Here is a 26,031-nt window from a genome sequence, read left to right as displayed (position 1 = left end):
CTGAAAGTATTGACTGCGATGAAGATGACGATGATGACGACAATGATGTGAATGTGTCATTGATGATTTCAGCTGCAGAGAGGGCTGAACTGGTCCCAAAGCAGCCTGCATTTTGGCCCCTCTGATTTCCAGCAAAGAAATCTCTTTAAATTTAAGAAATAGCCACATAAAGTTTTAACTAGGGAAACCACCACCTACCTTTCAGTGTTGCTTGTGTATCTCGCAATGCACGTGGCTTCAGGCTGCAGGGGCTCTTCAAAGCTTATCCAGTTCTGCCCCTCTCCAACAGGCATCCTTAAAATTAGCCAATCACAGGGCAGATGAGGTAGCTCAGTGGGTAAAGAGGTGCTTACTCACAAGCCTGCCAATCTGGGTCTGATCTGCTGGATCCCACATAGTGAAAGGAGAGACCAACTCCCACAAGTCTTCTGCTGGCCTCTTCATGTATGCTTTGGCAAATGTGTATCACATGTATACACACAATTTGTGTGTGTGTGTGTGTGTGTGTGTGTGTGTGTGTGTGTGTGTAGCCCTAGCTGTCCTGAACTCACTATATAAAACAAGCTGCCCTCAAACCAGAGATTTGCCCACCTCTGCCTCCTGTGTGCTGGGATTAAAGGTATCTGCCATTACATCAAGCTTAGACCCAAAACTTTCAGCCAACATCCAACCTCTGCCTAGCCTGGTCCTGCACATCTTGTTTTAGATCCAACCAGGTGGGTTTGCCTGGTCCCCACTATGTGAATCATATCCAGCCCCAGATCTAGCCTGGTCACCCTTGCCATACAGCCTCCACCAGCTACGGAAACAAACCAAGTGAGGAGGAAGCCGACAGAATCTTTGCCAGCTACTCATCGGACAGAGGATAAGGTCCAGAATACAGAACTCAAAACCCAGAAAGTCACGAAAGCAAACAATCCATTTTAAAAACTGGGCTAAGGAACTAACAAGAGGTTTCTCAAAAAGGAAAACAAAAACGGCTAATAACTACATAGAGAATCCATTCTAGTCTGACTCAGCCCCACCCTCTTACATATCTCCACGCCACCCACAGAGGGGAGAGGAAGGTGATTCAGTGCTAATGTGTCGCTATTCCTGGAAGAAACAGCCCGGCACAGGCCTGGCCTGGCACAGCAGAGTGCCACAGTGAAGAGCAGAAGCCCTTCACGGGCTTTGCGTCCAGCAGGGATTTGAACTTGCACAGCTCAGCCCCTCCAACGGCAGCAAAGCAGAGGAGGGTATGAGATGGCAGCTCAGTGCTTGACAAGGGACAACTGTCAGTACCGTCCACACGCCACTCCTCGAGCACAGCCCTGTGCAAAGGCCTGGCTGTGACAGGGTCCTGCTAGAGTGACCTTCTGGAAGGTACTTCCAGGTCCCATATGTGCAGTCCATGCAGACAGAATCAGTGAGAGTAAGAGATTTACTTCCCAGGGAAAAGGACTGTTCTTGGTTTCACAACAAGAACACTTCCTTCCTTCCTTCCTCCCTCCCTCCCTCCCTTCCTTCCTCCCTCCCTACCTTCCTTCCTTCCTCACTCCCTCCCTCCCTTCCTTTTCCTTCCTTCCCAGGTCTAAATGGGTTACTTGTTGGACAGAAGATGAGCAAGCTTCTTTTACCTCAGTGTGTAAAAAGATGAGAAAGATAAAAAGTAATTCATTCTTAACGGTAAAATCCAAGTTATACACAGAAGGCGTGTATAACTACACAGCTCTTATTACCGTCTCCACTGAGAGCCCTAGATGGAGAAATGACCTGCACAGACCAACGCGGGATGAGGGCTGGCTTTAAACACTGACTCATGTGCGATCGGATGAACACACAGGTCCTCTGTTATGCAGTGGTTTTAGGGAATTCCTGAGTCCTCTGCAGACTGAAGAGCCTGTCCATGAACCCAAGCTTAAGAAGCTGGGGCTAAGGAAGGCATTGTTCCTCTAAGACTTCATGACAGCAAAGCTACCATCTTGGAGTCACACTGCAAACTTACTCATTGGTGGCAGCGTGCTGTATGGAGCTGGGGAAGAATAAAGGTCACATAGAAACCCGTGTTCTGTGTTTGTACTGTTCTTATGTCCACTGGCTTAAAGTCTGCTGCAGCTCAGAGTTAACTCGTTTTGTTTGCTGTGGCTGTTAACAGAGAAACAGCCGGGCTGTTTTCTATGGACAGACCCAACAGAGGCAGGAAGGGACAACAGGGCAGGGCCTAGGAGGTTAATGAGGTTGTAGGAGCAGTAAGTAGGAAGCTGGGTCTATCTGGTAGAGGGGCTTTAGCAGCAGGAACGCTCTGCCTGCTGTGCTCTGGATGGACTTCCCTGGCTCTAGTGTGGAGCATGAACTCAATCACAGAAACCACATGAACATTTTCACTAAGTAACACGTAAGAGTGATTCAGATTTAGATTTGAAAGAAAAACTTTCAGTAAAGAATTACAGTTTTTATTTGCAAAAGTTGAAAATGCTCATATCAGTTACCAGCTCAGAACCTGGGTTCCCATGGGATCCACTGCATAAAATGAGTCTGTCACTTCTTGCCAGGTTTGGGGGCCTTTTCTAGGCCTTGGATGTATTTTCCAGGGAGCCGATACTCTTCTACAATCCAAAGAGAAAATCTTCAGCGGGGCCTGGTCTCAAGTCCCTACTGCCCATCCCTGTTTCCCACGTCCCTTGGGCTCTGTAACCTCCTGACCCTCCCTATCCACTAAGCCCAGTGTGCTCCTCCCTCTGTCAAGGACCTGTGATTCCAACACATGACCCACCTTCCACATCCTGTCCAAGCTCACCTGGTGACACCTTCTGAACTGGATCATTTACCACACACTGAGGTGAAGGGTGCATTTTGGTCATTTATACCTGCTGGCTACCAGCTAGATCAGTGGTTTTCAACCTTCCCACTGCTTTGACCCTTTAATACAGTCCTCCTGTTGTAGTGACCCCCAACCATAAATTATTTTTATTGCTACTTTGTAACTGTAACTTTGCTACTGTTATGAATCATAGTGTAAATATCTGTTTTCCCTGATAGTCTTGGGCAATGCCTGTGAATGGGCCATTCAACCCCAAAGGGGTCACAACCCACAAGCTAGAGCCACTGCTCTAGATGTGCTGAGAGGAAGGCCATGTGTCTGTTCAGGTGCATGTTCATCCACTGTCTTCTGTCTCTTCTTAGTCCCAAGCCCCCACATGAAGGAGCTCAGGGTTGGGCGCTAACTGCTGTGGGCCGTCATAGCATGAGATATCTCTGCTTATTAGGCATGTGCTATGTGCCCGTCCTGACTGTGGGACAGGCTTGAAAAACACAAGGTCTATCTCGAGTTCTATTTTGCAGAGGGTTCAGACATGACATGAAAAAAATCAGTGTCTGATCAGAAACATCACCGCAATGGGGAAGCACTGATGCTGGTAAGGTTTACTACATTCAAAGGGAATGGGCTACCCCGAGCTAAGCCGGTGAGCCTGCGAGGACAGACAAGACCAGGGCTATGAGGCACACAACACAAGGGGACGGCAGGTAAAAGAAGGGAGATGTCAAGTGCCCAGGGTATTTGTGAACAGTAGGAAAGTGGCTGGGGTAGAGTTAGGGTGTGTAAGGAGTGGGGGAGAGAGCCTGCAGGGAAAACAGGGCAGGCTGGGAGAGGCTTGTTCCTCAAAGACAGGGACTTATTCTTGAAGGCACGGGTAAGACAAAAGGCCTTATAAGGAGAGTGTCGAGATTACTACTTTAGAAAGCTGGCTGAGGCAGAACTGGGCAGGACTTAAATGAAGGGCAAAGAAGACTGAGAGGAATCATAGGAACTTTGGTTCTAAAGAATAAAGATTCAGAGCCCTGCTACAGTACTTAAGAGTTAGGTGAGCTCCAGACAAGGTACTTAGTTTCTCTGGACTCGGTTTCCCCATCTGCAGTACAGGCAACAGTCCTGCAGCATAGGTCTAACCAAGGACATCCCTGTGACAGCACTGCTGGAGCTCACCACGTGATTTCTACAAAGGGAAGATCAGGGGGAACGAAAGCTAAGGATCTGTAGGATGGAGAGCAGTGACTGTGAAGGGGCCAAAGATCTGAAGCAGACACAGGCTTCATCTGCTCACTGCTACAAACTGGCGCGGCTGGGCACACATGAATGGAGACTGCTGCCCCTTGATGAGTCATGTCCCGTACTACTCCCATTGCAAGTTGAAAATAGGGTAAACTGAGAAGCTGGAGAGATGGCTCAGCAGTTGACAGCATTTACTGTCCTTCCAGAGGATCCAGGTTCAACTCCCACAATCCACCTGGTAGCTCACAGCTGCAGCTCACATTTAAACTCCAGTTTCAGGGGATCTGACGCCCCCTTCTGTCCTCTGAAGGCACCAGGCACACACATGGTGCACAGACACACATGCAAGCAAAACACCCATGCTCATATAAAATTACTTTAATTGAGAGAGAAAGAGAGAGAGAACATGGCAAATTGAGAAGGCACATGATCCGGCCAAGCTTAAATACACCTTAGCTAAGTGACTCAGCATAATGTAGTCGTCTGGTTGGATTCCTACTGTGGTCACATGACTGAAGGGGGGGCGTGCTCTTGTTGCGGCTACCTAGCATTTCATCAGACTGTCTAGCCAATGCTGGCTTTGGAAGAGTCCAGACTTTAAAACCTGAATACGGTTTCTACAGAATGTCTATCTCTTGCACCACTGTGAAGACCCACCATACAGACTGTATGGGCACAGGTAAGATGTTAGAGTCAAGTGAGTCGGAGGCAGGATCTTTGCTAAGCCACCCAGTGTGTCTTCTTAGAAGGGCTACTCACCAAGCAATAGCTGGCCGAGGTGGTGGATCTGGTTTCCCTGGACCTGCACCTGCAGACTATCTTTGGCCCCAGGGGCAGGAGAGACGATGGTGCTGGCCTGACATCGCTGCTGGAGAATGGCGGCCACTGAGCATGGATCTAGACCATAGGTCTCCAAGTTCCGGACCACAGTCACCTGGGGACAGGAAGCTGACAGTGGGTGTTCGTGGTATGCTCTCTGCTCTAAGAGGCCTTTTGGCAGCCACTTCACCCAGGTTCCAGGATGGTTCTCTAGTCTTGGAACTCTAGTGCCTTTCTGTCCAAATATTTATATGTTCATGTTTCTAAAATGACCTTCTCTACCTCACTCAATATCTGTGTTGACAGATACATCCTATCTATGACATAGATTTAAGGGTTTTTAGCCATGGAGAATTAAAAATATAAATAAAATAGTATGGTGCCAAGCATGGTGATGCATGCCTTTAATCCCAGCATTCAGGAGGCAGCTGGACCTCTGTGAGTTAGAGTTTGAGGGCAGCCTGGTCTGCATAGTGAGTTCTAGACCAGTCGGGGCTACATTAGGAGACTCAGTCTCCAAGTTAGGCATGTGACTAACACAAAACAAAACACAAAAAAGTGTAACCATGTGGTGGAATACACGCCCATTACCAATCTCACAGCTGTGAGCCCACGGGCAGCCTGGGTCTACCCACACCCCATCCACTCTGGGTGCCTACATCACGTTACAACAAAGCCTCCTATACCTCGATCAGCTTATAGACAGACACTGCAGTATGTGTCTCCAAAGGTTAAGGACAGAGTCTCAACTGTGTCTCTCTGACTGGCCTCAAACTCTCTGTATAAACAAGGCTGGTGTCAAACTCAGGGATCCCCCTGCCTTTGTTCCTGAACGCTGGGATTAGAGGCAGGTACCACCAGGCTGTGTGAGGACTGTTTTAAACACAAAAACAAAACTATCCCAACTGAGAAAGAAACTGACAGCTGGGAGCTGGCTCTGTGGGTAAGGGCGCTTGTTACACAAGCCTGGTGACCTGCGTTCAGTGCCTGGGACCCACAAGGGAGATGCAGAGAACTGATACCACAAAGCTGACCTCTGACCTCCATACATGCACTGCAGCATGCATGCGCCCTCCCCAACTCCAATAATGATGATGACGATGTTGACGATAAGGGTGTTTTGTACCTGACAACAGTCCTTTAAGATCACATAGCTAGTCAACGTGGCTTTTCTGTCATTAACAACACATGAGAAGTATGTGATGTCAGAACAGAAAAGGAAGACATTAGTGCTTTCTAAAGACCACACTCAGGGTCAAAAAGATGGATGGCTCAGTGGTTTACAGCACTTGCTGCTCTTCTAGAGGACCTTTAAGTTCATTCAACTCCCAGCAACCACCGGGCAACTCGCAACCTTTTAACTCCAGTTCTAAGGGATCTGATGCCCTCTTCTGGCCTCCACGGGAACTGCATGCATGTAGTATCCAGAGGCACATGCAGATAAAAAAACCCATAGACACAAAATAGAAATTAATGAATCCTTTATAAAAATAGTAATAAAAACCACAATCAAGGGCTAGAGAGATGGCTCAGTGGTTAAGAACACTTCTCTTGGGGTTGGGAATTTAGCTCAGTGGTAGAGCGCTTGCCTAGGAAGCGCAAGGCCCTGGGTTCGGTCCCCAGCTCCGGAAAAAAAAAAAAAAGAACCAAAAAAAAGAACACTTCTCTTCCAGAGGCCTCAGCACCCTCCTGGCACCTAACAACTGTCCATAACCTCAGTCTTAGGAGATCTAACACTCTCTTCCCACCTACACAGGCACCAAGCCACACAAGGCACACAGACATGCATAAGGCAAAACACCCACAACATACAAATTAAAAATGAATATGTAAAAGTTGCAGTCCTCCTCTTGCCCTGAAACAGCTAGAGATGACCAAGGATTACTACCAGAGTAGGCTGGGGAGGGCTGCTATACAGTGTCTTTTGAAAAGCTGTGCTTATAGACATGCTCAGACTCTAAGAGGCTTGAGAGACACATCAGAAAGTCAGTCTCCTCCTGATGCATGAAACCCTGGCTATGTCTGCCCCAACAAGTGGCCACAAAGAAAGAACCTTCCCTTGCCGACCTCTGGAAAGCAACTCATCACTTTATGAAGCACCGACTTCATTTCTGGACAATTCTATTATGAAAAAAGATTCGTGCTTTACATGTACAAGAGCGTTTGGTGTAATGTCTGGCATGAATTACTGCTAGGTAAGGTTAGCACGAGTGGGTCTCCTTTAGGGGTTACTTTCTGCTAAGTCGTCTGGCTGACGCACAGCCTTCATGAGGTCATGTGGCAAGTATTACCTCCATTCTCACAGAAGGAGACTGAGGGCAAGTATTACCTCCATTCTCACAGAAGGAGACTGAGGCACTGGGTGCTCAGTAAGCTGCTTGAGGTCAAGGAACGAGAAAGGACACAATGGAATCCAAAGCCTCAGCCCAGAACCACATGTCTGCCAACTTCTCTGTTTTGAGCCCAAGCCTGGGGGCTCAGGATTCCGACCTGTCTTTCTTTTTCCTCTAGATATGCAGAATAAAGGTGCCTGCTGCTTTGTCAGAGGACAGCATTCGACACATTTTGAGGGCAGTTACAATTTGTTCCCACAACTTCGTGTTCACAAGCTGAAATTTTTACAAGCTATTTTCATTGAGCAAAGCCCAAGAGGTAAACTGTAAGAGATAGAGGCCTATAAAGTAGTGCCAAGGAAAACTCAAACTAAAATAGTATTCACTTTTCAAACAGGCTCTAGCAAGTTTTCCAGAGGGCAGGAGGAGCAGTTTAATGACGCCTCTCACCCAGGACCAGTGCAGGCACCCAGCATGGTCTCTTCCAATCCAAAAGCCTACAATCATATCAACAAACCAGACCGTAGCAGGGAAACTAAGATCCCAAACACCGGATCTTTCTTCTCTGGGTGGTGGTAGGGACAGAACCCAGGGCTTAGCATAGGCTAAGCATAAGCTCTGTGGCTGAACTGCACAGCCCCAGCCCCAATATTTTTTAAATTACCTTTTTATTATAAGTCTTCAGTACAAGGGTGATATCAATTGGACAGAGTTTCCCTTTCTTTATAATGGGTTCCTGGCCAGGAAATGTCACTTGGTAGGCAGGCTGCAGATTTTTCAAACACCTAAAATGAAAATTTGAGTCATAAGTAGATCAAGGCAACAGACAGCATCTTGTCTGCATCCTACAACCACAAGTACTAAGTCCAAGTTTTTGTAGCAAACTGATTTGCACTGACACCACCAATGAACTCAGTGTCTCAAAGCTCCCCAGGTGTAGTCAAAGCTGACATCCACTGCCTCAGAGACGGGAACAACAGTGACCTGAGTGCCCGGACACTCTCCACGTGCTAGGCCTCCCGGGAATCCGTTGTCTGCTTTGAGGAGGTTACTACTTACAGGAGGTTACTCAAAAAATGTACCCCACCAGCTTACAGCCTCCACGTGCTATTTCACATGTGTCACATGCTCTAGCAATGCAGTTTTTACTTACGAGTCTGTGTGTGTATGAAGTGATGTATGTATGTTTGTGTGTGCTTGTGTGGAGGAGTGCAAGCACCTGCACGGCAGGGTGCACGTGTGGAGGTTAAGAACTACTTCAGGAGTCAGTCAGTCCTCGGCTCTCACTGTTTGGAACACGGTCCCCTTGTTTTCAGCTGTACGACCCATGAGCTATGTACCAGAGATCCTTATGTCTGTCTCCATCAATCACAGGAGGGCTCGGATTACAGAGCTGGCATTACCTGGGTACTGGCACTCACTCAGGGACCCAGGCTTTACCCACTGAGCCAGCTCCCAGCAACCTTTAATAACAATGTATCTTTATACAACACTCAACTCTACAGTAGCTCATGCCTGCACCCTGCACCCTGCACCCTGCACCCTGCACCCAGCACCCAGCACCCAGCACCCAGCACCCAGCACCCAGCACCCAGACGCACAAATTCACGGCCACCTTAAGCTCATCTCAAACAAACAAAACAAAACACGAAACCAGAAAGTCAACTCAAGTCTGCCGTCATGGCACAGAGCTCCCTAACCCTTCACTAGATGAGGCTGTGCTCCAGCAGACTCAGAGACCGTGGCGGGATGGTCGGCATGAGCTACACGCTTTGCTGCATCCCAACAGGAATTATTTTCAGCTATGGCTCTACAGAACAAAAAGTATCAAGCATCTTTCCTTTGAAGACAACTCCCCAGCCTTAAGTGGTTCTTTTATTGAAGTTATTAGGTCTAGTTAATGTTTCTTTTCTGTCATGTTCTTCTATGTCATAATGGCTCAAACTCACCAAAGCTCTCCTTATCAGAATTATTCAAGCCTATGTTTATGGAAAGGAAGTCACAGACTTAAATAGTGACGATTTGTATGGGCAGAGGGTACGTATGTAGTTGTTGGGGTGGATGTCTGTGGGTGCATGCACGTCGAGTCCAGGTCAATTCTGGGTTCCTCAAGCAGCCTCTACCTTGTTTTTGAGGCAGAATCTGCCATTGCATCTGAAGCTCATCAGCCTGGCTGAGCTGGCAAGCCAATGAACTCTGCTCCCCAACCGTGGTTACATATGTACTCGGCCGCAGCTTACTTTTACATGGGTCCTGGAGATCTGAACTCAGCACTCATGTTTCCGTCACAGGCCCAGACTAAAGAGGGTGGTGAGCATTCTGAAATTCTGGGGTAGATGCTAAGGGCAGTGGTGTAGAAAAGTGAAAGGAACTCCAGGTCCCTGTTACCTGGTCAGGAGAGAGTCCCACGGAAGCTTCATGACCAAGTGCTGCTCATTTTTCTCTAAGATACAGTCACATAAGATGGGATCCAACTTCACCAGACTACAGGGAAACAGGCATTAGGGCAATTTTAGACTCAATCTCATTGTAACCAAATTGAGAGCGCCCATCACCTGTGCCCTCTGCGCCATCCAGATCACTGAGCTGTGGGACCAGAGGCCATCAGGAAGGAAAGCCCACTATTGGGAGGACAAAGAGAAGTAAATGATGGAAAAAAATGTGGGAAGAAGAAACCAGGACTCTTGGCTCAGTTCCACTATGTGACTATAGCTTTCAAGGCTTGGTCTCGGTCAGCAGGCTAGCAAGGAAGGAAGGACTGGGTATAAGTGCTATCCGCTGTGGTCATTACAGTGTATATGCATGGACTGAGCCGTTGCATAATATCTGAATAATTCGGGCTGTAGCCATTTCTAAGAAAAGTCATAGCAAAAACCCACGATGACTTTGATCAGTATACTTCCAAGGTTGCACTTTTCCTGACAACAGCCATATGCACTTGAACATCAGGGGTGGACATACTTGAGATGTGTGCACTAAGCTTACGGACCACACTGACACCATGTGACTGACCTGAACTCCAGGCGACAGCCCATGGTTTGCAAACGCTGAGCCTGCCTGCTTCTAAGCTGCTTGTAATCGTCTACTCTCCATTCCAGAACCCTTCCCATCCTTTGGTTCTAAAGTTCTTACATTTATGTATGTGTCTCTGTGTGTGTCTACAAGTGCACAATGCTAGGTGCACATGTGGAACAATTTGCAGAAGTTGGTTCTCTCTACCGTGTGGGTCCTGAGGGTTGACCTTAGCCCGTCAGGCTTGGCAGAAAGTGCTTTTACTCACTGAGCTCTCTGGCAAGCCCATTCCCTGCACCCTTTACTGTCTGTCTGTAAAACAAAGACCCATGGGAAGAACAACAGTATCAACCAACCAGACCCCACCCCCTCACCCCAGAGCTCTCAGAGACTAAACCACCAACCAATGAGTACATACGGAGGGGCCCCATGGCTCCAGCCACGTATGTAACAGAGGATGTCCTTGTCGGACATCAATGGGAGGAGAGGCCATTTGTCCTATGAAGGCTCGACGCCCCAGCATAGGGGAATCTCAGGGCAGGGAGGAGGGAGTGGGTGGCTGGGGGAGGGAGGATGGAACAGAGGCTTTCTGGAGGGGAAACCAGGAAAGGGGATAACATTTGAAATGTAAATAAATAAAATATCCAATTAAAATGAAGACCAACAAAACAGTCTATCCTGATTCTGCCCCACTCACTTCCTGTTGTCTGCATCCACCAGGTTGTTTCTCTTGGCATAGTCAGTGATGATCCTTCGGACCTCACTGCCCTCGAGGGTGCTCCCCTTCCTAGGAGAGAAGAATCCAGAGGTTAGTTCAAGCTGGACCTGGGGTCTAACTGCAAGCATTCAGACTCCCTGCTCAGCAGGACACTTTCCTTAGCTCTTGCCTTCCTTTTCTGCTTTTCCTGAGGGAGACAAGCAGGGCTACATGAAATGCAACTGTAGATTGAGACTTACTCTCTCATCTTCCTAACCCAAAAAGCCACCCCCAGGAAGGGGGTGTGACTCAGAAGGAAGACGGGCAGAACAGGTTTACCAGACACAGGAAAACACTACCCAAGATAAGGGGAAAGTGCAGGCAAACCACGTAGGGAGCAATGGGAGTCTCCCAAAACTCACTTGTGGCCAGACTCCAGGAAGAGCTGGGTCATGTTGGCAGGGACGCAGTAGAGGGATTTTATATCTGGAGGGAGATAGGGCTTTTCCCTGCTACCTTCCTGGACAGTCTGGGAAGCCAGGGACGGCTCGGGGACGATGAAGGATGTGATCCTAAACCCAGCAAAGAAAACAAAAGCACACATTACACCAGCGCCTGGGCAGCCGGGTCTGTGGCCCAGTCCCTAAACCAACCGAGCTGCAGGGACAGCCCTGCACTTACCTCGGGTGCCTCCAGTCTACAGCCACAATGCTCTCCACCCCTTTGCTCAGCTCCTTGACTTGGACAATCTGCTCCTGCTGCATGTGCTGCAGGAACTTAGAGAGCTGGGGAGAGAGGCCAGTATAGGGGCTTCACTGACTCTGCCCACAGAGCACCTAGGAGGGCCAGGTCTGCTGCGAGGTGGGGAGTGAGCATTGTGACCCAGTTTTTGCTGTCGTTAGACTAGGAACCGAAAGATTACACACATTCCCGCAACTTGAGGAGCAAGAAGCTACTGGAGGGCTAGAGAGATGGCTCAGCAGTCAAGAGCTCACCCTGGGGGCTGAAGAAAGAACAGCAGTCAAGAGCTCACGGTAGGGGCTCAGTGGGCAAGAGCTCGCACCGCTCTTGCAGAGGACCCAAGTGTGATTCCCAGCACCCACGTTCAGTGGCTCACAGCTGCCTGTAAACCCAGCCCCAGGAGCCTTCTCTGGCAGCAGATCTCGTGCATCACACATAATTAAAAATAAAACTAATGTAATAAAAAGAAGCTGCTAACCTAACTGGTGAAGCTGTCAGACTAATCAGATAGAAAAGCGCCAACGGGGGTTGGGGATTTGGCTCAGTGGTAGAGCACTTGCCTAGCAAGCGCAAGGCCCTGGGTTCGGTCCCCAGCTCCGAAAAAAAGAAAAAAAAAAAAAAAAAAAAAGAAAGAAAAGCGCCAACGGGGAGAGAGGAGAGAGTGCTTGGGTGCAAGGAGAGTCTCATTATCCCACGGCACCTACAATCATGAGGCTTCTAAGCTCTGACTTGAGCCCTGTGTACAGGGCTTCCCACATCCATCTTCCATCACATGACTGTGACTGTGTAGACTTGCAAAAGGGTGCAGGCGCTTACCTTTTTATAGCTTGACTTCTTTATATCCAGTTGCTGTCCTTCAGGACTAAGACAGATAAAAAGGCAAGTTAGACCAAATAAATAAATAAATAAATAAAATGATACCTGCCTGACACAAAGTAACCTTCTCAGACTGTCTTTGCCTCCCCCAGAGTCCAAAAGAGGCCACCATTCTAGAGCTCTCTGGCCAGTTGTGGTATCAGAAACAGACAGGGCTTACAGGCTACTCTGAGTCGGAACTATCCAATGGCACTTTTGTGGTAACGGGACAGCTCTGTCTAATATGGTAGCTACTAGTCATCTGTGTGGCCATGAAACACTTGAAACACCTACTGTGACTGGGGAACCTGAATTTTAACTTCAATTTAATTTGCCCCATGTGATTAGTGACCACTGTAATCAAACATAGCTTTAGAGTCCTCTGACACCAGAGAATCTCCTGTGGCCTCACAAGTTCCACTTCAAAGTGAGCCTTACCAACTGCAAGCTCACCCCAAGGGAAGGGAAGCCTGGCTATATCAGAGTTCATACAACCTCACTCTGGAGCCTACTAACACAGCCACACCCTATCTGTTGTCTCAGTCACCTCAGTACTGAAACAGCGACCACGATGGCCTGAAAAACTAAATTATTTACTATCTGCCTCTTCACAGAAGCAGTCTACTCTGCCTGCCCAAAAGCAGTTTTAGGGTACTTGGGGATAGAGGTTCCTAATGAAAATTGTGATTTCTCTCTCCTCAGGGCTTACATTTTCTCTCAAAACCCAACATTCAGTAGCAGTGGGACTGTGAGGGAGACCATCATAGCACCCACTCAAGACCAGCTCAAGAAAAAGTTCCAGAAGCCCATTTCCAAGTCACTTGCAACCCACTGTGAATAAAATACCAAGGATCCCAACAGCACCACTGACATGGGCACCTTAAGGCCATGCATAGACAGGAAGAGATTGGATTAATTACCACTTTCAAACACAGAAGTGCCTCGAGGAGCACACCACCTGCTGTAAAGCAGGGCAGGCTGTGAGTACAGGGAGTTGATTTAAAAGGCAGAGCCACCGGGCGGCCTCATTCACTCACTCTCTCTCTCACCCACTCATTCATTTTAAAGGCAGAGCCTCACTGTAAGCCAGGCTGATCTGACACTCAGCAGCTCAGACCAGCCTTTAGACTCATTCCTATCTATCTATCTTACCTCAGCCTCTCAAGTACTGGGATTATAGGCGTGAGTCACAAACCAGGTTGTGGGATATTCAGAAAAGACCCTGCTCTGACAGAATTGACGGGTGCTTGCTATAGGTCAGGCTGTGACTACGTGAAATCTGCCTTAGTTAAATATGCTGAGGAGGTGAGAGCTGAACCTGACTGGCTCCATCTTTAAACACTCCCTTTCCTGGTAGCTACACTCTCAGTGGGGTAGGTTTCACACCTATTCTCCTCCCTCCCAGGAAGGGTGGAGTGGTACAGAGAGCTTCTTGACAAAGGTGTTCAGGAACTCTTGTAGTGTATGCCAGGAGAGACAGCCTAGAGACACCTCAGCAGGAAGAGCAGTCAGAGGATCTTGGGAATTTTAATCTTAGGATCCTTTCACTGGATAAAATGGAAGGTTTTGAAGCCAAGAACCTAATTTACCTGCCAGGTCGACTCTCTGCTCTCCCACAGCACGTCACCCAACCAACCCCACCACCCCTGTCTTCCTTTACCACCAAGAACAACTTCGAGGCTGCATCTGGAGCCCAGCCCCACCCCCACCCCTCAGCAGTGCCTTCCGTACCAGCAGGAGAACATGTGACTGCCAAGGAGCGTGCTGGTGAGCAAAGGGAGGTCAGCTTTTTTGACTCGACTCTTCAAAGCATGCAGGAAGCACTGCTCTAACAGCTCATCCATTTGCTCTGCAAGGAAAGGAAAGAACCACATCCTTCCTGAAGCCACACGACCTGGGGCACGCAGCAGACTCTCCGGCCCTCTCACGTCACCTTGGCTTAAATGGAGCCCATCCCTAGGCACCAAAGCTGCCAGGTTGTAGACTTTGTGTGTGTGTAGCGTGAGTGGCAGTCTGAAGACAGGCTCCAGGAGTCAGCTCTCCGCTCTCTCACCATGAGTTAGTTCTGGGGATTGAACTCAGGAAGTCAGGCTTGCCCAGCAAGTGCTTTTACCTGCTGCTTGTTGAGCCATCTCACTGGGTCCCTTCCAGTCTCTGAGTACTGATCCTTTAAGGGTTAGTTAGCCCCACAGGGAGGACCAAATCCACAGTGCCACCCTCATTAGGACTAGAAGCCTGAGGAATTCATGGCTGGGAACTATCCAAATGGCAGACTGACAGGCACATAGGGGCATTTTTATCTAAGAAGTACAGAACTACTACCCACCCAAAGAAGGGTTCTGCTCTCCTCTCCCAGAACAGCAATGCTACTCTAACATGAAAGGCAGGTGTGGCTTTCCACCCTGGGTATGAAAGCCATACCCTGAAGGGGCTTGCCATCCACGGAGTCCTGGCTCAGGGCCCTGGAGTTGGGGTCATCAGAGGCTTCTGGGTTAGGAACCTGCCCATTTTCCTCTTCTCCTTCCAGGCTCAGACTCCTCAGGTTTCCGTGCAGACCAAGGTCCGCCTTCTCTTCGCAGCTATCTGTGGGATCCAGTGGGGCAATGGCAGGTGGAGAGGACTTGTCTCCAGATCTCCTGGAAAAATCTGATGTCAGAAACACCAGGCAGTAGCTACAACACTCGCCGGCCCTGACCAGGGCAGAGTCAAGTCAGGTGTTTAAAGTCAGTAGAGCTGACAGGCAGAGGAACCCAGAGCAGCCAACCCATGTCCGTGCATCTCAACGCTACTCAATTACTCCAAGTCCAGGAAAGTCCTCTACCCTGCAGTGTCCAGGCTAGCTTGAGCTGCTTCCAAAATACAAACACACTCATTCTCTCTCTCTCTCTCTCTCTCTCTCTCTCTCTCTCTCTCTGTGTGTGTGTGTGTGTGTGTGTTTGTGTGTCTGCGTCTCTCTGTCTTTCTCTCTTTCCGTCTCTGTCTCTGTCTCTGAAGAGCTTAGCATAAGACGTTTGCTAACTGGCAATGCCCCGAGTCAATTCTCAACATAACAGCTAAGGAAAAAGAAGGCAGTTAAAGATAAACCACTAAAAGTGTTCCCTTCATAAGAGCAAAAACTAGTAAACCATTGAGTTAAATAGGAGCTAGGTGGTGGTGCAGGTCTTTAATCCCAGCACTTGAGAGACAGGGGCAGGCAGATCTGTGAGTTCGAGGCCAGCCTGACCTATAGAGCAGGCTGAGCTACACAGAGAAACCCTGACTCAAAAGACAAAGCAAAAGAACCGGGCATGGTGGCGCATGCCTGTAATCCCAGCCCTCAGCAGGTAGGGGCAAGAGGACCAGGAATTCAAATATCCTTGGCTACATAGTGAATTTGAGGCTAACCTGGGCTATATGGAAGGAAGGAAGGGAGGAATGAAGGAAGGAAGGAAGGAAGGGAGGGGGAGGGAGGAATGGAGGGAGGAAGGGAGGGAGGAAGGAAGGGGGAGGGAGGGAGGAGGAGAGTGATTAAGATTCTACCAGTTTGGTGAAATATAATCCCAGGGTTTAGTCTATTTAACACAATACAAACACCTGAACTACAAAACCCATGGATGCTGTGATCAAACAAGTGCAGTCTAATGTGAAGACTCGCGTGGCTTACTCCTCAACCTTAAGACAGGAAGAAACATGGCTGCACAGAGCAGCGCACACAAAGTGTGAGTCCCTTGACCAAGATTACCTCGTTTAAACGTTACTGTCAGTCTGACAAACAGTAGCACTGAATGGGGCTTATTAATAAATAGTATGTGTAGGCTGTCCTGACCAGAGAAATGTTTTTAAGTGGGGGATTTAAGTGACAGGATTCTTACTACGGATTACTTTCCAGAAATAACGATCCATTTCAGAGCCACAGACCTGGTCCTTGTCCGGTTGAGGTCACTTTTCCCAAACAATAAATGTTCTTCTCAAAAGTAGTAAATCTATGTTTTTTGGGTTTTGGTGGGTTATTTGGGGGGGGGGGGGTGGCTAGGGGGAGGGGGTAGGCTGAGATAGGGTCTCATTACGTACTTCAGCCTGACCTGAACTTGAGAAGCGCTGGTGTGAGCTTTCTAGGTCCTAGGACTATAGGCATATGCATTGTTATATGCAGAATGTGTGTTCCATAATGAGAATTCTGAGATGATACTGGGACAGTAATCAGTTGTCATCCGCTGACAACTGGGTTCAGAAGCACTTGCTCGGGACCAAATGATGTGTAAAATGTACCTGACGGACAAAGCCACTACAGCTAGTACTATACGGACAGCATCACACTGCAGGACAAGGCAAACAAGTCCTAAGCTCAGGGCAACCGCCTGGGACAATTCCAGGCCTAGAAAGGAACCAAAGGTGTCTCTAGTTTCTGGTCTAGACAAAGAAAAATGTGTTTCTCCCACATTTGGCCAGCAGATGGCAGCCTGGAGCCGACAAGCTACAGGAGGATGCACCTGGACAAACCCCTGCACTTGTGACTCCTCCCCACCCGGCTCCCATCCCCCACCCCACTTCATTGCACTCACCACAAGTGGTCCTGATAAGTGTGGAGCACAGAGATGCCTTTTCCCTTCAGGCCTGAAGCCAGCATCTGAGCTGTGGACATGGCAGCTACTCCGACTGCAACGGGCGCTCTAGGGAGGAGGGCAGGGAGGAGGCTCAGGCAATGACTCTTGGTTTCTCTTTATAAAGGAGCAGTAGGAGGTGGGGGCCAGTTCAGTCAGTGAGGGAACGGTTCCCCTCTAGCAGGCATGATGCCTGGCCTAAGACAGCAGCAGCAAGCTCTGAGACTCTGTGAACGTACTACAAACCGTCCCGCTGTGGATCAGGATAGGCAAACTCTGTGTGTAACTACATCTCCATGGAAAGACAGGAGAAGTGATGCAGTTGGGGGTGTGTTGAACACGATGAAAGGCAAGAGAGTGTTACCTATACAAGAAGCTAAAGAGAGACAGCTAAGCACACTGTGGTATTTATTGTAGATTGGACCGTTGAATGGGAAAAGGTACTCACAACAAAACAAAACAACAACACAACCAACCCTTCAGAGATACAAAGAAAGGCTTGAGTATGTCCCAGTATCGTCCCAGTTTAGGACAACACCCTTAGCTGTGATGACTACAATGGGTCACATGAGATGTGTCCATTGCATGCTGGGAACTCTGCACCTTCTCTTCCGTTCCTCTATGAATCTAAAGTTATCTCTACAGTGAGTTGTAAGCATTCAGCAGCAGCAAGCTTCCTATGCGTATCAGATCTGTAGGCTCTCCACAGGCTTGCTGCCATCCACCAAGGCTATCTACTCCTTCAGGAGAAACTATTTTTCCTTTCAGTTCTTGGCCCGTGTGCTTTGGAAGCGGTCACTTTCCTCCACCTCCTCTGTACCTCTGGTCACCACACATACACCACGCACAAAAGGCAATTGTCTGACACAGTACCTGTTCCCCACCAAGGCAATGGCGCAGAGGTCGCCTTGCTGTACCTGAGGCAGACCAGTAGGGGGCACCACTACCCCGGGCAGCATCAAATCTGTAGCAAATAGAAATAGGACAACTTACTTAACATCATTTCCATGCTTGGCTTTATCATACAGCCATCTGCTTGACACATGTCAATTACACTACCAGCCCTCCATTTCAGATCTCACAAATAAGAGTATGGTCCGCTACTTGCTAAAGTTCCCTAGTGATTTAAATTACAGCATGTGGCAGGTCACAAACTGCTTTCGTATTACTCATAAACAGCTTACAACAGAATCAGAAATGTCCAGAAAACTCACTGATAAGTTAGAGGAATAACACTCTCTCTCTCTCTCTCTCTCTCTCTCTCTCTCTCTCACACACACACACACACACACACACACACACACACACACAGACACACACACACACACATACACACACCCCACACAGGGAGTAGATAGTTTTCAACATGAGAACACAAGAAATGAAGCCGTATAAGGTGGCGGATAATTACTGAAGAGATTTCAAGCAGTAACTGGAATATAGAAAAGTTCTCTTACCTGCTCCCCCGACCAGTTTTTCGAGTACCAGAGGCCATGTTATAAAGGCTGGTAGAAGATCAGGATGGGACCACAGTGTGTACACTGTACCAAGAGAGATCCAGGAAACACTTATTAATAAGCACTGCCTGCTGGAGATCTAGAAAAGCCATACACTGTGCTGCTCACTTTAATCAGAATTCAGAAAGAAAAGCAAAAACACCTTGGTTCAAGGTTACAGAGGCTCAGAAAGCCTTGCTAACGAGGCTGCCTTCAGGAAGGAAGCAGAGACCTAATGACATCTGGGAACTGGAACTGCTGACATTTGGTGGCACCCGTTGCTACTACTGCAGGATGGCCAGCAGAAAATGACCACAGTGAACTAAAATCCAGGGTCTAAACTCCATGGAGAACAGGGTTCTAACCCCGTGGGTGCCTGTGTTCCCTCATATTCCATCTCTCGAGCATGACTTCAAAAGCAAATGACCCCAAAACAGACAGCCAGTCTATGAGAAAATTTGAAGCTTTCTCGTATTTATATTTTGAGTCCTTATTTTCATAGTAACTGAGCAATAAAACTCCTACAGGAAAAGAAGTCTGTATTCGTCTTCAGATACAGCAGTGAACTGGAGGGAGAGTTGGAATCGGCCTAGGAGGAAGAGCCCCGAGGAGGGACAAAGGTGTCGCTGATATGGAAAAGAGAAAGGAGATCTGTGACAGAGATAAAAAGCAGAGACTCTTACTGGGAAAACCCACTGTGAAGCGGCAGCCCACGAGAAGTGTGTGACTGACGCAGCTCATTCCAGAGCCTACATTTTCTCCACTGTGTTAAGAAAAAGCCTTCTTAAGGGAAGGACAGAAGGAGTTGAAAGGGTTTGCAACCCCATAGGAAGAACAAAACTATCAACCAACCAGATCCCCCAGAGCTGCCAGGGACTAAACCACTACCCAGAGAGTACACAGGAACAGACCCATGGCTCCAGCTGCATATGTAGCAGAGGATGGCCTTATCTGACATTAATGGGAGGAGAAGCCCTTGGTTCTGTGGAGGCTGATGCCCCAGTGTTAAGGGGATGCTAGGGCGGTGAGGTGGGAATGGGTTGGTGGGTGGGGAAGCGCCTCATAGAAGCAGGTGGGATAGGGGGTTTGTGGAGGGGAAACCAGGAAGGGAAAGAGTGTTTGAAATGTAAATAAATAAAACAACCAATAAAAAAATAAAAGAAAAAGTTTTATAGATGGTTTACACTATATTTTCTTTTACATGCTCTAAAATTCCATCTTTTGCAACACCTCAACACCCTCCCAATACTCCAGGCTCCTTTATCTCACAACTCTGCATTGCCATTCCCCCCCCCCTTTTTTTTAAGTCTGTTTTTATCCCTCTTAGGGCAATTTCTGGTCTTGAAAGGGTCAGTTTGAAAAACATTAGGTCTGAAAAGATCCTTAGGAATAGTATGGGGAAACTCTGTATTACTTTATCTGAAAAGGCATGTTTTTGAGGGATAACGAATACCAAACCAAATAAACAGAGAATCATAAGTGTTACACGAGGACTATAGTCAGGGCATTCGATCTTATTACCACACCTGTTGGATACAAGTTTTTCTCCAGTTCAAATAGGATGGGGTTACCACCACTCGTGTACACAGTCACTGCATCCCCTTTGTGAGCGTACAACTTCACAACGTTTAGTTCTTCCTTTCCAGGGATCAATTCAGAGACCTGATCTGTTCCGAGGGTGGGAAAAGCAACTGTCACATCGGCCCGAAGTTTTCTCCTGCAGAAAGCACACCAGCACCATGGATGGTATCTTCTCGATGGACGTTAATAAATACAGACATTCAGGATGACTAAACAAATCATAAAGGCTGAAGAAAGACTGCCTGGTTCCTGATGCCCCGTTCTCTGCCTCCCCAAAACCTATTCTCTTTATTCATTACCTCGTCTATTTTCACAACCTCCTGGGCATACTGTTCCATCGAAACAATATTTTCCTTGAACAGTCGAAGTTAGTCTTTGGAAAGTCATTGGAAACATAGATGACCTCACATGCCTTCCCCACTCCTGTCTTAGACTGATTGGCAATCTGTCAACCTCTGATTAAAAGGCTACTATGGCACCAAGAATGATACCTAGAGAAGGTTGGTTCCAAAATCCCTGCGGAGCTATCCGTGTCTATGACACTGACTGAAAAGGGATAGTTAACATCTCTCCTTCCCACAGCTTCCTTATGTTCTGCCACCTCACGGCACTGGTCCCTCCGGCCAGGAATAACCATTAAGGCGTTTCCCTGTATACTTTTAGTTTTGGTACACCACCTGAGTTCTCCCGTGGGCTCTAAACTCTGTGGAGGACGGGGTGCTTATATTCCCTTATTTTACATCTTCCACAAAACCTAGTTTGAGCCCAGTACACGCTAACTCAACTTTATTGCCCAAAAGACCATCTGGAAGATAAAAGAGACAACCCCAAACTTTATCCTCAAAACTGTTTCTAACATCCCTGCTTGGCTCCCTGGGGTCTCCACGTGCAGCCTTACATGTGTAGGGGCCTCGCTAGACTAAGTAAAAATACGCTCTCCCTCACCTGTCCGATCCCTTGATGGCTGTGTTGGACTTGACCCGAAAGGCCTTAGCGAACATGTCTGCTCGAGCGGCCCAGGAAAGACAAGAAGAGCACAGACGCCAGGGGCGGTCAACAAAACGAGGGTGTGGCAGCTCCCCGGCCCTCAACCCTGGAGGCAGCCATGCTGAGGACTCGGCGCCAAATAGCAGCCGGCTAGGAACCCCGGCACGTAGCTTTACAGCCCTAGACCTGATGCTGGCCGGTCCTAGTCCCGGAACTGACGCACGCCGGGTGGGATGGGAAGGGCGGACTCCGGAACTTCCGGTCCCGGTTTTCCACTTCCTACCAGGTGTAGCTACGAGCCAGCACGTCTGTAGTAATCGCCAGCTGTGCAAACAGCGTCCTAAGTCTATTCTTCTCCCCGGTCTGCTTAAGATACAGCGTTGCAAAGAAACTGCCAGCTTGCAGTCTGTTCGTCAGCCTTCAAGTCCGCAAAGTTAATTGAATTCATGTTTTATTAAACTTGCTCGTTTTTATTGAATCCTGGGTGTTTTTTTTTCCTTTTTTAAAAATGCTTTTAAATGCTTAAAGGCTTTTATTTATTCATATCTTTACATGGTATTGTAAACTGAAGGCTTCAACTAGGATTTTTTTTCTCCTTGATGTTTAATTTGCACGCGATAATAATACCAGCGACAAGGAACACACTCCACTCTGGATCCCGGTTTGCCTAGGCGACTAGTAACAGAGTCAGATAACATAGATGGGGCTTCCCTGAAAGAAACAACCGTGTACTCTAAGGGCAAGGATTTAAGCTGAGGCTTAAGTTAAACTTAAACCTAGGTTGCTTGGGTTCTATTAAACTAGCGTTTGCTTAGCAGATCTTCCGAGCTTAGTGCCTTTTCACTAACAGTCATCATATCATAGTTGTCGTCAGCAGCAACAGCATCCCAGTTGCTTAACTAATTTCACATTGACTGTCCAAAGTGCCTGGCAATCTCTACCTGTCGTATACCAGGGCCTAGTTACTAGCCCGACTTCTATACCTCTGAACCTCCGGGCTTTTATTAGAAGCACCCCACTTCAAACCAAAGGCTGAGGAGCCTAGAGGAGGACATTACCTGCAGACTCCTGTTCCTTGAGCCGCTAAGTAGTCACAGTTAGAACGGAGTGTTTGTGGTCCTGAGAACTGAAGAATGTTTTAGGGAAATACTAGAAATTTCAAACTAGGGAGATCCAAAGATGTCAATTGTCATCCTTGAAATTATATAATAGCCAATAAATAGGAGGCAAGATTCAGAGAATTAGGCACTGCCACATTCCAGCCTATTAATGTATCAAGAGCACAATCTATACATGCTGGTTGGTTCTTTTGTCAAACAGACAAAAGCTAGAGTCGTCTGAGGCAATGGGAGCCTCAGTTGAGAAAATGCCTTCACAAGACTGAGCTGTAGGCAAGCCTGTAGGGCATTTTGATAGATGATTGGTGTGGGAAGGTCCAACCCATGGTGGATCCATCCTTGGGTGGTTGGTCCTAGGTTGTGTTATACAACAAGCTGATCAAACCAGTACGTAGCAGTTCCCCTATGGTTTCTGCTTCATTTCCTACCCTAACATCCCTTGATGTTGGACTGCGTACTGGAACACAGAAGCCAAATAAGCCCTTTCCTCTCCAAAGTTGCTTTTAGTCAGTGTTTTATCACAGCCACACAAAGTAACTAAAATTCATCCTAGGTGGGTACCTTCCCACATTCTTTGCCTACATCATGAGTTGCCTTCTGCCTGTGATGAACAAGCCAGCAACCCACATCCCTTAGCAACTCCAGAGTTCTCAAAGGGTTCGCAGACTATCACCTACTCTTGGCCAAAGTTGCAGAACTGCAGCAATGTGAAGGGAAACTTATATGAAGGAAAGCTGCCGTGTGTGTATGTATGTATGTGTGTGCATGTGTGTGTGAGTATGTGTTTGTATTGTGTATATGTGTATATGTGTTCATGTGGGTGTATGTGGGTGTAGGTGTGTATGTGTGTGTATGTGGTATGTGTACATGTATATGTGTTGTGTATTATGTGTATATGAGTGTATGTATGAGTATGTGCATATGTGTGTATATGTGTGTATGTGTGTATGTATGTGTGTATGTGTATATTATGTGCATATGTGTGTATGTATATGTATATATGTATGTATATGTGTGTATGTATATGTGTGTATTTGTATGTGTGTGTGTTGTAGTGTAATATTTAGAACCTCTCATATAGTAGGTGAGTACTTTACCATTGGCATACCTCCAGCTGTTTATTGCATGTATGTATGTATGTATATATGTATTTTTTAGACAAGTTCTCCCTAAATTGTCCAGTTTGACCTTGCATGCCCAGGCCACAGAATGAGTTCACTTATGGAATTCTCCTCTGTGTAATTGTGTCAATTAGTCAACAATTGGGATGATGATGGTGGTGGTGGTGGTGATAGTGATGGTGGTGGTGACTGTAGATGAAAGACCACCTTTCTTTGAAGGTCAATTTCAAGTTTGGCTAATTCTTCATATAGTTGCTATAAATAGGGGTGAACAGATTTTTGTATGAATGCAAGTTTATTTATAAAGATTTTTTAATGTATGAGTACTCTATCTGTATGTACACCTGCATGCCAGAAGAGGACCTCAGATCCCATTATAGATGGTTGTGACCCACCATGTGGTTGTTGGGAATTGAACTCAGTACCTGTGGAAGAGCACTCAAGTGTTCTTAACCTCTGAGCCATCTCTCTAGCCCCAAATTTATTGATATTTTATTTTATATGCATTGTTGTGAGGGTGTCAGATCTCTTGGAACTGAAGTTACAGACAGTTGTGAGCTGCCATGTGGGTGCTGGGAACTATACCCCGGTCCTCTGGAGGAGTAGCCAGTGCTCTTAATTACTGAGCATTCTCTCCGCAAGTTTAAATTCATATGGGTAAATAACAAGAAGTGTGAGTGCTGGATCATATGGTAAGAGCATATTTAATCCTGTGGCATACGGTTTTTACATTCAGGAATTGTATTTATTTGGAATTGCTTTTTATGAAATATATGTGGCAATCAGATGCACCCTCTGTCCCTGTGGATAGGTATTTATGCTGACAGCACCATTTATCACATCTGGTGCTTAGAAATCGTCATGCACAGACTAAATAATGCAAGGTAAGCCTGGAAGTTAATGCCCCTCCCTGTGTTCCAGACACCTCACTTAATGAAGGGGACAACATTAAGTGGACATGGCACTACTATGAAGGTGTCCTAGTTTCTCTTCTGTTGAGTTACAAAATATCCGGACAAAGAGTCACTTATGAAGAAAGGGTTTATTTTAGCTCCCAGTCCATCACAGTGGACAAGTCACAGCGGCAGAACTTACATCCCATTCATAGTGAAGAACAGAGAGAAACAAGTCTGCTCAAGCTATCCTTGTCTGCCTGCCCGCCCGCCTGCCTGTCTGCTCCCCGGCCTGCCCACAAGCACTTGCTGGCTCATGCTTGGCGTGATTTCTCCCTGTTCACACAATTCAGGACTTCTGCCCATGGTGGCTGGATCTTAACTAAAAAGACAATCCCCACAGACGAGCCCACAGGCCAACTCAATGTAGATAGCCTCACACTAGGGCTCTCTCCCTGATGATTCTAGGTTTTGTGGAATTGACTATTAAAACTAACCAGGACAGAAAGTGAAAGAGACTAAGCTGTTTAGAAAAACCAGAAGAATGGGAGCTAGAGAGACTGTTCTTCCAGAGGTCCTGAGTTCAATTTCCAGCAACTACATGGTGACTCACAACCATCTGTAATGGGATCTGATGCCCTCTTCTGGTGTGTACTTATATGCATAAAATAATTCTCTTTTAAATAAGGAAGGAAAACCCAGATTGAAACAGTCTGTGACCTGACTCAATGAGGAGAACATGATGATTCTCCCTAGTTTTTATTGTTTTGTTTTCAACTAGACGGAGGCAATGTAGTGGCGTTTGAATTCTGAAAGGCTCATACCCATAAAAGGTAAGTAACAAATCTAACGGTGTTGGGGATTTAGCTCAGTGGTAGAGTGTTTGCCTAGCTCTGAAAAAAAAAGAAAAAAGAAAAAGAAAAAAGAAAAAAAGAAAAAAAATCTAACTTTATGACTTTTTTTTTCCTTTTCTTTTTTCCGGAGCTGGGGACTGAACCCAGGGCCTTGCGCTTGCTAGGCAAACGCTCTACCACTGAGCTAAATCCCCAACCCCACTTTATGACATTTTAAAAGTGAAAGGGGCATAACTGGAAAATGTGAAGGAGGAGGAAGAAGAGGAAGAGAAGTAGTAGGAAGAAGAGGGAGAGGAGGATGGGGAGAAGGAGGAGGAGGAGAAGGAGGATCAGCCAGAGTTTGAAGGCAGAACATCTTGAGGACAAAAAAGCTATTCCATATTATACTGTTGAGTTGGTACACATGCAGTACAATAAACAAAGAAATAAACTAATCCCTACTTCAGAGCCTACTCAAATATAACAGACATTGGACCTAAGTAGAAAATATAGGGGTTGGGGATTTAGCTCAGTGGTAGAGCGCTTGCCTAGGAAGCACAAGGTCCTGAGTTCGGTCCCCAGCTCCAAAAAAAAAAAAAAAAAAAAGAAAAAGAAAATATAAACTACAAGACAACTTTTAGGATTTCTTTTTTATGTGTATAAGTTTTGACTATATGTGTGCATGTGCACCACCTCACATGTGCCTGATGCCTGCAGAGGACAGAAGAGGGCAGCAGAAACACCCCTCCCTCGGAGTTACCAAAGGGTGGAAGCCATCATGTGCACGTTAGGAATTGAACCTGGATTAAAGGTGTGTGCTAGGTCTGAGTCACACCACAGCTAGAAACTGGCTTTTCCAGTAAACAACACAATGGTTCACAGTATGATCAAATAGCCTGCAACGTTTCCTCCCTTTTCATCCAAATAAAAAG

At 47.1% G+C, this 26,031-nt stretch overlaps 1 protein-coding gene across 5 annotated transcripts; it reads right to left on the bottom strand.

Annotated features, from left to right (window-relative positions):
* Positions 1-160: 160 nt before the first annotated feature.
* Eif2d (eukaryotic translation initiation factor 2D) lies at positions 161-21,362 on the bottom strand. 5 transcript variants are annotated; one of them, XM_063272531.1, is made up of 16 exons: positions 21,093-21,362; positions 20,093-20,283; positions 18,528-18,611; positions 17,944-18,034; positions 17,032-17,139; positions 14,912-15,126; positions 14,222-14,339; positions 12,452-12,497; positions 11,576-11,679; positions 11,317-11,466; positions 10,895-10,984; positions 9,574-9,669; positions 7,850-7,970; positions 4,793-4,967; positions 2,472-2,588; positions 276-294 (listed from the first exon to the last, which is right to left on the bottom strand). In XM_063272531.1, exons 1-15 carry the CDS (start codon positions 21,146-21,148, stop codon positions 2,521-2,523), a joined length of 1,713 nt encoding a protein of 570 aa, XP_063128601.1. In that variant the 5' UTR covers positions 21,149-21,362; the 3' UTR covers positions 276-294; positions 2,472-2,520. The 5 variants fall into 5 exon arrangements, 4 of the variants coding, with proteins under 4 accessions (XP_006249852.1, XP_063128601.1, XP_038946890.1 ...); XM_006249790.5 differs by lacking the exon at positions 2,472-2,588 and having other exon boundaries at positions 161-294; NM_001017489.1 differs by lacking the exon at positions 276-294 and having other exon boundaries at positions 2,419-2,588; positions 21,093-21,346.
* Positions 21,363-26,031: the final 4,669 nt, after the last annotated feature.

Source organism: Rattus norvegicus, chromosome 13 (genome assembly GCF_036323735.1).
Source record: "Rattus norvegicus strain BN/NHsdMcwi chromosome 13, GRCr8, whole genome shotgun sequence".
Classification (NCBI taxonomy): Eukaryota; Metazoa; Chordata; class Mammalia; order Rodentia; family Muridae; genus Rattus; species Rattus norvegicus.
Note: the sequence above shows the minus strand (reverse complement) of the source record. Positions and strands in the feature narration are given on the sequence as shown.

Coding starts and splice junctions, on each gene's coding strand:
- Eif2d (XM_063272531.1), bottom strand. CDS start 21,148: ATGTTCGCTAAGGCCTTTCGGGTCAAGTCCAACACAGCCATCAAGGGA. Junction 11,680..12,451: donor AGAAGTCAAGCTATAAAAAG/GTAAGCGCCTGC, acceptor CTCTCTCCCCAG/CTCTCTAAGTTCCTGCAGCA. Junction 2,589..4,792: donor CCTCGGCCAGCTATTGCTTG/GTGAGTAGCCCT, acceptor TTTGGATTGTAG/AAGAGTATCGGCTCCCTGGA.